The 7,279-nt window shown below is 66.1% G+C and overlaps 1 protein-coding gene across 1 annotated transcript in view; it reads left to right on the plus strand.

The window, feature by feature from the left end:
• The first annotated feature begins 2,897 nt into the window (after positions 1–2,897).
• KIRREL1 (kirre like nephrin family adhesion molecule 1) overlaps positions 2,898–7,279 on the plus strand; it is an 18,461-nt gene continuing 14,079 nt past the window's right edge. Inside the window, exons 1-2 of the mRNA XM_026046616.1 lie at positions 2,898–2,999; positions 3,057–3,136. Coding sequence (XP_025902401.1) covers positions 2,898–2,999; positions 3,057–3,136 — 182 coding nt within the window. The remainder of the gene's footprint in view (positions 3,000–3,056; positions 3,137–7,279) is intronic.

Here is a 7,279-nt window from a genome sequence, read left to right on the forward strand (position 1 = left end):
CCGGTGTCGGTGCCGGTGCCGGTGTCGGTGCCGGTGTCGGTGCCGGTGTCGTCGGGGACGGCGAGCGCTGGCGTCGGGGACAAAGCGGGGACACCCGCTGTGAGCTTCGGATCCGCTTCGGATCCAGCCCCAATTCAGCACCCACGGGGGCCCCCCCGAGGCCTTTCCGCCCCCGCGCCCCGCGGGTTGCCACCCGTTTCCTGTGGAGGAAACGGCGCCCGGAGGCGCTGCCCACGCGTGGGCGCCCCGRCGTCGCTGTCCCCCCGCCGCCGTCCCCCGCTCGGTGCCCGCGCTCACCGGCCGCGCCGCAGAGCAGCGCCAGGCACGTCCAGGCGGCCGGGCGCGCGCCCATGGCAGCCGGTGCCCCCGCGCAGCCGCCCTCGCGGCCCCTTCCTTCCCCTTTCTGCTTCCTCGGCGCCGCCCCGGCGCCCRAGGGACACGCAGGGTGCTGCCAGGGGGGACACGGGGGCCCCCGGTGTCGCCTCCGGCCCTTTCCTTGCTCCTGCTGCAGCATTCCCAGCTGGAGGGCTCGGCATTGGCTGCAGGACCCCACAACCAGGGACCGTTTCCTTGCACAGGGGCACAAAGGATCATTAAAAGACTCCATCCTGGGCCCAGCGCTCCCTCGGTGCTCCCAGAGCCGCCTGATCCTAGGTCGTTTTTGCTGGGAAAAAAAAAAATACTTGGACAAATCCGAGCTCAAATAAAAACCGGGTGTTTTTATTGTGGCAGCTCCTGCACAGGCTGCGTTAGGAGCAGGGGGCTCGGAGCGGCCACCGCTCATCCGTCTGTCCGTCCATCCATCCCGCGGCTACTSCCGGCACCCATCCGTGCGGGATCGCCCTTGGGAGCGCGGGATCGGCCGGGCCGGGGGGCTCAGAGCAGCCCCATGGAGCCGTGCGGGGCCGGCACGGCGTTCACCGTGGCGTAGAGGCTCCTCTCGCCCGCCGCAGGGCCGCCCGTCTTCTCCTCATCCCTTTGTCGCTACGGAAAGAGGGAAGCGGGAAGAGGGACGTGGGGATGCGCTGGCATCCGCAGGGCTCCCGGCTGCGCCGCTCACCTGCACCGCCGGCTGCACGGTGGAGTAGATGGTTTTGGAGGCCTCCTCGGGCGCCTTGGCCGCCTGGGCGGGATCCTGCGGGGCTGGCTGGAGAGGATGGGAATTCCCGAGGGAATGCTGGTGGGAACAGCGGTGCAGGCGCCGGCGGGGAGGGGGACTCACCTGGTTGGCGGTGCCCACGCTGGCGTACACGGTGAGCGCCTCGGGGTCTGCGCGGGGCGGAGGGGCTGAGTGCGCCGCATTCCCGGCACTGGGACCTTCCCCGGGAATTTGCACCGGAGCAGCCCGCTCCRGGGCAGGATAGAGGGCGCAGGGAGAAGGTCGGGAGCGCCCCAAACTTACTGGTGCTGGGACCGGGGCGCACGGGCCAGGAGACGTTGAACTGGGAGTGGCAGAACCAGCAGGTGCCCGCGACGGAGAGCAGCACCACGACGAGCACGATGGCTATCACGATGTAGATGACGCGAGAGAGGCCTTAAAAGCCAATATATATATATATATATATATATATAGCAAAGCCCCGGGGACACCGGCGCGACGGGATGGGACGGGGCTCACCGGAGACGGGAGCGCGGGAGCCGTTCTCTGGTGCGGCGTTGGCGAGGGCGCAAAGGAGGGAAAAGGGGCAGTGAGCGGGAGCGCGGGGCGGCCCGCGGCGGCGGCACCGGCGGCGCTACCTGCGCACGCGGCGGCCGGCTGCACCGTGACGTTGCTGCTGCTGACGGGGTTGCGGGCGGTGCAGGTGACGGGCGGCAGGCTCCGGAGCGGGCGCCGCAGCTGCAGCCAGGGCCCGGAGGCGTTGAGGGCGCCGGCGCCGCTCCAGCCGTAGGCAACGGCGGCTCCCGGCGCCGAGCAGAGCAGCTCGTAGGGGCACGGCGCGGCCGTGCAGTTGGCGAGGCTGCAGGAGACGGCCGGCGGCGGCAGCTCCGCTGCGGGGACGGGGCGGTGAGGGTCCCGTCGGGGCGCGCGGCCGCCGCTGCCGCAGCCGTGGAGCTCACCGTAGACCCGCAGGTTGAAGATGTATCGCCTCTTGGTGGCCACTTGGACCCAGTAAGTGCCGGCGTCGTCGGGCACCAGGCCCGAGAGGATGAGCGCCGTGCCGTTGTGGAGGAAGGCCATGCGCTCGGCGTACTTGGCGTCCAGGACCTCTGGGTAGCCGCTGCTGTTGATGATGACCATGAGGAGGTTCTTGACGTGCCAGTAGAGGCGTCCCTCCATGGGGCCCGGGATGCGGAATGTCACTGACTTGCCCACGGTGCCGGTCACTTCTGTCACCGGCTCGTGCTCAGGAGAGGCTGCGGATAGAGCAGAGGCGGCTGCTCTTCCCGTAAGCAGGACGCGATATCCCGGGCGGAATTCCCAGCCTTTGGGAATATGTGTCTCATCCCCACGTCCACGTGCCCGGGCTGAGAGCCGTGCCACGGGTGAACGGGGCGGGAAGCGGGGGCTGCAGGCGCCGCAGGGGCTGCGGCTTCCACTGCGCCGGCGCCGGCGGCTCCTCGGCAGCTGCAGCTGCAGCGAGAGGAAGAGCGCGGCGGCACAGAGCGCACGGGCCCGGCGGGGAGGAAGGCGCCGCTCGCGGGGAGCCCCGCTGAGAGCGACGGCGAGGAGGAGGAGGAGCGGGAGGAAGGCCAGCTTGGCGAGCATGTGCCCTCCAGGAGCAGACTTGCCCTTTGGGAAAGGCGCGCGGGCCTCGGAGCTCCCCGGGGCTATCCGGAGGGCCCGTGGGATGTGGAATTCCCATGTGGGACGCCCCTAGGGATGCTCCCGGCATCCTGACCGGCTCCTACCTGCGCGCTGCAGCAGCAGGGCGAGCAGCAGGTACCCGCGGGCGCCCATGGCCGCGCGCGGCTCCCACGGCACCGCCGTCGTCACCGTCACCGTCACCGTCGTCACCGCCGCGCTGGCGACAGGCGGAAGTGCCACTTCCCACCCCGGGGTGCAGGGTTTTTTTGGGGGGGGTTCGCTCCCGCCTTTCGGCTTTCCGGGGTTTTAGCAGCGCGGCGCAGGCGGCTGCGGCTCCAACAGTGGCTCCGGCTCCGGGAAGGACCGGGAATTCTCCAGGGGGAATTGCGGGTGTGTTGAGCACCCTAAGCTCAACTCGCTGCACCCGCTTGGGCCTCCGTCGGGGAAGAGCAAGAAAGCGGGGTGCTGCTTTCGGAGCCGGGGTCGAGCTCCCATTGCCCATCCCATTGCCCATCCCATTGCCCATCCATTTGCCTCCCATTGCCCATCCCATTGCCTCCCATTGCCCCCGGTGGTGGCGGGGAAGCAGGATCCCCCACTTTTTTCCAGGGAAATCAGCTGATTTTCCATGGCAGGGGAAGGAGGAAGCAAGGGATGAGCAAAGCCCTGGGTTCCGCTTCAGGCTCTGGAGTGGGAGGCGGCACCGCATCCCGGATCCGGCCCACGGAGCCGCATCCGCTGCAGCCTCCTGGTGTCCCGGGGCCATGGGGGACTCGGGGGGTCCCCTGGGACACGTGGGGCTCAAAGCAGCACGAGGAAGGGGCTCTGGACACTCCTATGGCTCCATCCCCACGGCCACCCGCGCGGTCAGAGCGGGATCCGGAGGGAAGGCAGCTCCGTTTTCCTGCTGGAGCCTCCCCCCGTCTCCGCATCCAGCCCCGGATGCCGGCGGCTTCTGGCGGTGCCGTGATAAAGAGTTCCCAAAATAAAGGAGCCCTTTTTATGGGCCATAAAGCATCTCCGGAGCGGGGATTAGGTGCCTGGAAAGGAGGGAAGTGGCTCTGGGTCGGCCCTGCCATGGGGAAAGCGGCTTGGAAAAGCCTCGTTCCTGGCTGATCCCAGGCAAAAAGCAGCTCTCGGGTGGAGGAAATCCCTTGGGAAGGAGCCGGCGGCATGCAGGGCTCAATTGGGTAGGGAAGAGGCTGGAGCAGCCGGGATGCCGTAAATTGGGCCAGGGAAGGGCTGGCGGCGGGCGCTGATCCGCCACCGTCTGCTCCCCATCCGCAATCCGCTAATCTCCTTAGGGATGGAGAGGCCGGGAGCCTCGCCCTTTGGCTGCCCAGCCGGGAAGCGGAGGCCGAGCAGCCGCCCGACATCCCCATCCCACAGGGAAAAGCGGGAGAAGAGCCCGGCGCTTCCCACCGGAGCCGCGGCGGCRCAAGGGGTGGATTCGCCGCACGAGCCCGAGCGTCGCCCCCTTTTCCCGTTCCCGAGAAACTGGGGGAAAAGAGACTGGTTTAAGGCAAAAGGAGGCCGGCTGTGCCCGGGAGGGGGCAGCACATTCCCGCCTCGTCCCGCTGCATCCCGGAGCCCCCAGCTCGGATCCGGCGGGCGGGAATGATCCAGCCAGTCCAAAACTGGCATTTTTTGCACAAAGCGAATTCCTGGCGGGTTATCCCGGCTAAATTTAAGGTGGGATAAATTATGGAGGGGCAGAGCTGTCGAGGAGCGCCCCAAAATAACTTATTTTAATGTTCCCATAAATTGCTCATTCAATCTCCCATCTCAACGTATCCCRGGGAAATCAGTCGCTCCTGCTGATTTAGGAATTAGGACCGGGCGGATAAAGGGGATCAGGAAGCGGGATCGGCCTCGCCCGGGTGCCCGTTCAGGCGTCTCCGCAGGGATGCGGTGCGGATCCCGCGGGTGCCAGGCTTGGGCTCGGCGCCGCTGCTCCATCTGCTCCGCGCCGGCCTCGCCGAGCGCCAGCTGGGACCTGGCGCCCGGCACCCGCCTGGCACCCGCACCGGGAAACGCCGGGAAGCGCCGGGAAGCAGCCAGGAAGCGGTCGGGAAGTGGAAGCTCCGGAGCTGCATCCCACCGCCCACCTCCCTAGGGCTCCTATGTACTCCCAGCGACAGCAGCGTCAAAACGGCAGCACCCGCTGTGGATTCTCTGCTGTCTAATACGGGGGTTGCTGCCGGCTCCCTTCACTCCCGTTCTCCCGCGGGAGGCGGCTCCTTCATCCCTGGGATGCTCCAAGTCGAGTTGGGAAGTGGTCCAAGGCGGGGACAAGGGAGGGAGGGGCGATGCCCCAGGCGCCTTCCCTTGGGAATTGGGGTTTCCTGAAGTGCTGGCATCCATCCTAATTGCTTTAATAATAATAATAATAATAATAATAATAATAATAATAATAATGACACTAAAGGAATTCTGCAGCCGGCTGGTTATTGCACAGGGATCCACCTGGTTCCCTTCCCTCCGTCCCGCCGGCGCCCGGACGCCGGGGCCCCCGGGGCTGCCTAATGAGCGGGGGGTTCGTTAGCCCTTCCGCTCGGCAGCCCTAACGAGGAAGGCGCTCGGGGACGTTAGGCTCTGCCTAACTGTCATTAGGGCCGCGGTTGGCGCCGGCTTTCACGGGCCGCCGCGCTCCGCGGGGGATCCCGGCGCTCCGCAAAAACAGCTCGGCGGGAGCGGCTCCGCACGCGGACACCCCGCCGGGATGGGCCGGGAATGGCGGGGATGGAGAAGACCCCCCCTCATGGGGGAGTTTGGGGGGGGGGGGTTGATGTTGCCGCCCTGACGCCGGGGTTGATGGGCCCGGGGGGGGGACTCAGGATTCCTGCAGGTCTCGGGGGGCTCGGGGTCCCTGCGGGTCTAGGGGGACTTGGGATCCCTGTGGGTCCAGAGGGGCTCAGGGTCCCTGCAGGTCTCGGGGGGCTCGGGGTCCCTGTGGGTGCGGGGGGGCTCGCGGCCTCCCTTTGCCCGAAGCTGGGTCAGCGCCGCCCCCGCCCGATCCCAAACCATCCCCGCCGGTGCAGCCAGCGGCGTTAATCCAATAAAGCAGCCTCTGTTTCGAGAGCCTCTCCTTGTCCCCGTGCCGGCCTCCCGCGAGGAGGCGGCCTCGGCGCCCCGCGGAGGGAGGCAGGAGCGGCGCCACGATGAGGAGGCCAGCGGCGGGAGGCCGGCGCGGAGGCGGCCTCGGCAGAGGGCAGCAGGGAGGCTGCGGACGCCGCAGCCGGCACCCGCCGGGAAGCGCCGGGGAACGGGAGGCTGCAGCGGAGGCCGCGGAGGCCGCGGCTCCTCGGAGGCCCTTCATCACCTCACCTGGTGCATGGAGGCATGGGAGGGAGCACACGTGTGGCCCCGCACACGTGTGTGGCCTGCACACATGTGCACATGTGTGTGTGCATAGGTGACCGCCAGCACACGCTCACGGGCACCCGTGTCCCACACTGAGTCGCTTGCATGCACGTATGTACAACCTGCAACCAGGACACACGGGTGTGCAAGCACTTTGGTGCACACGTGTCGGCATACGTGCATGCGCCAACACGTGCATGAACACACACCCGTGTGCTTTTGCTTGCATGGATTGATGTGGGAAGTGCGAGCACGCGTCAGCATGCACCGGCACACGCGTATGCACACRTATGCACATGTATGCACACTCATGTGCAGCCATGCACGGCAGCAGGAATGCACACAGCAGCATGCACATGCGAGCACACACATGACTGCACACCAAGCACATTCACACACATGTGCACACTGGCACGCACATACATGAGCACACAGCGGGCACACACAAGCGTGCACATGAGCACACACCAAATTCATGCAAGCACATCCCAGCACACACATGCACGCACACTGGGGCACACACGTGCATGCACACTAAGCACATATGTGCACACCAAGCACACACATGTGCCCCAAGCACACACATGCATGCACACATATGCACATCAAGCACGCACATGCACACAGACATGCGTGCTCCAAGCACACACATGTGTGCGCACCAAGCACATACACGCACACACACATGTGCGCACACCGAGCACACACATGCGCGCACACATGTGTGCACACCAAGCACAGACAGGCACACACATGTGCGCACACCAAGCACACACAGGCGCAGACACCAAGCACACACATGCGCACACATGTGTGCACACCAAGCACACACATGTACACACATGTGTGCACACCAAGCACACACCCATGTGCTCACACCAAGCACATACACGCACACCAAGCACACACACCAAGCACACACACCAAGCACACACATGCACGCACACATGCACACACCGAGCAGACATCACACACACATGCACGCAGACCAAGCACACACACATGCACACAYGCGCACGCACACCAAGCACACACACGTGCACACACATGCACACCGAGCACACACATGTACACACGTGTGCACACCAAGCACACACACGTGCACACACATGCACACCGAGCACACATGTACACACGGAGCACACACATGCGCGCACACCAAGCACATAC

Source organism: Nothoprocta perdicaria, unplaced genomic scaffold, assembly GCF_003342845.1.
Source record: "Nothoprocta perdicaria isolate Ctin4 unplaced genomic scaffold, notPer1 scaffold_450, whole genome shotgun sequence".
NCBI lineage: Eukaryota > Metazoa > Chordata > Aves > Tinamiformes > Tinamidae > Nothoprocta > Nothoprocta perdicaria.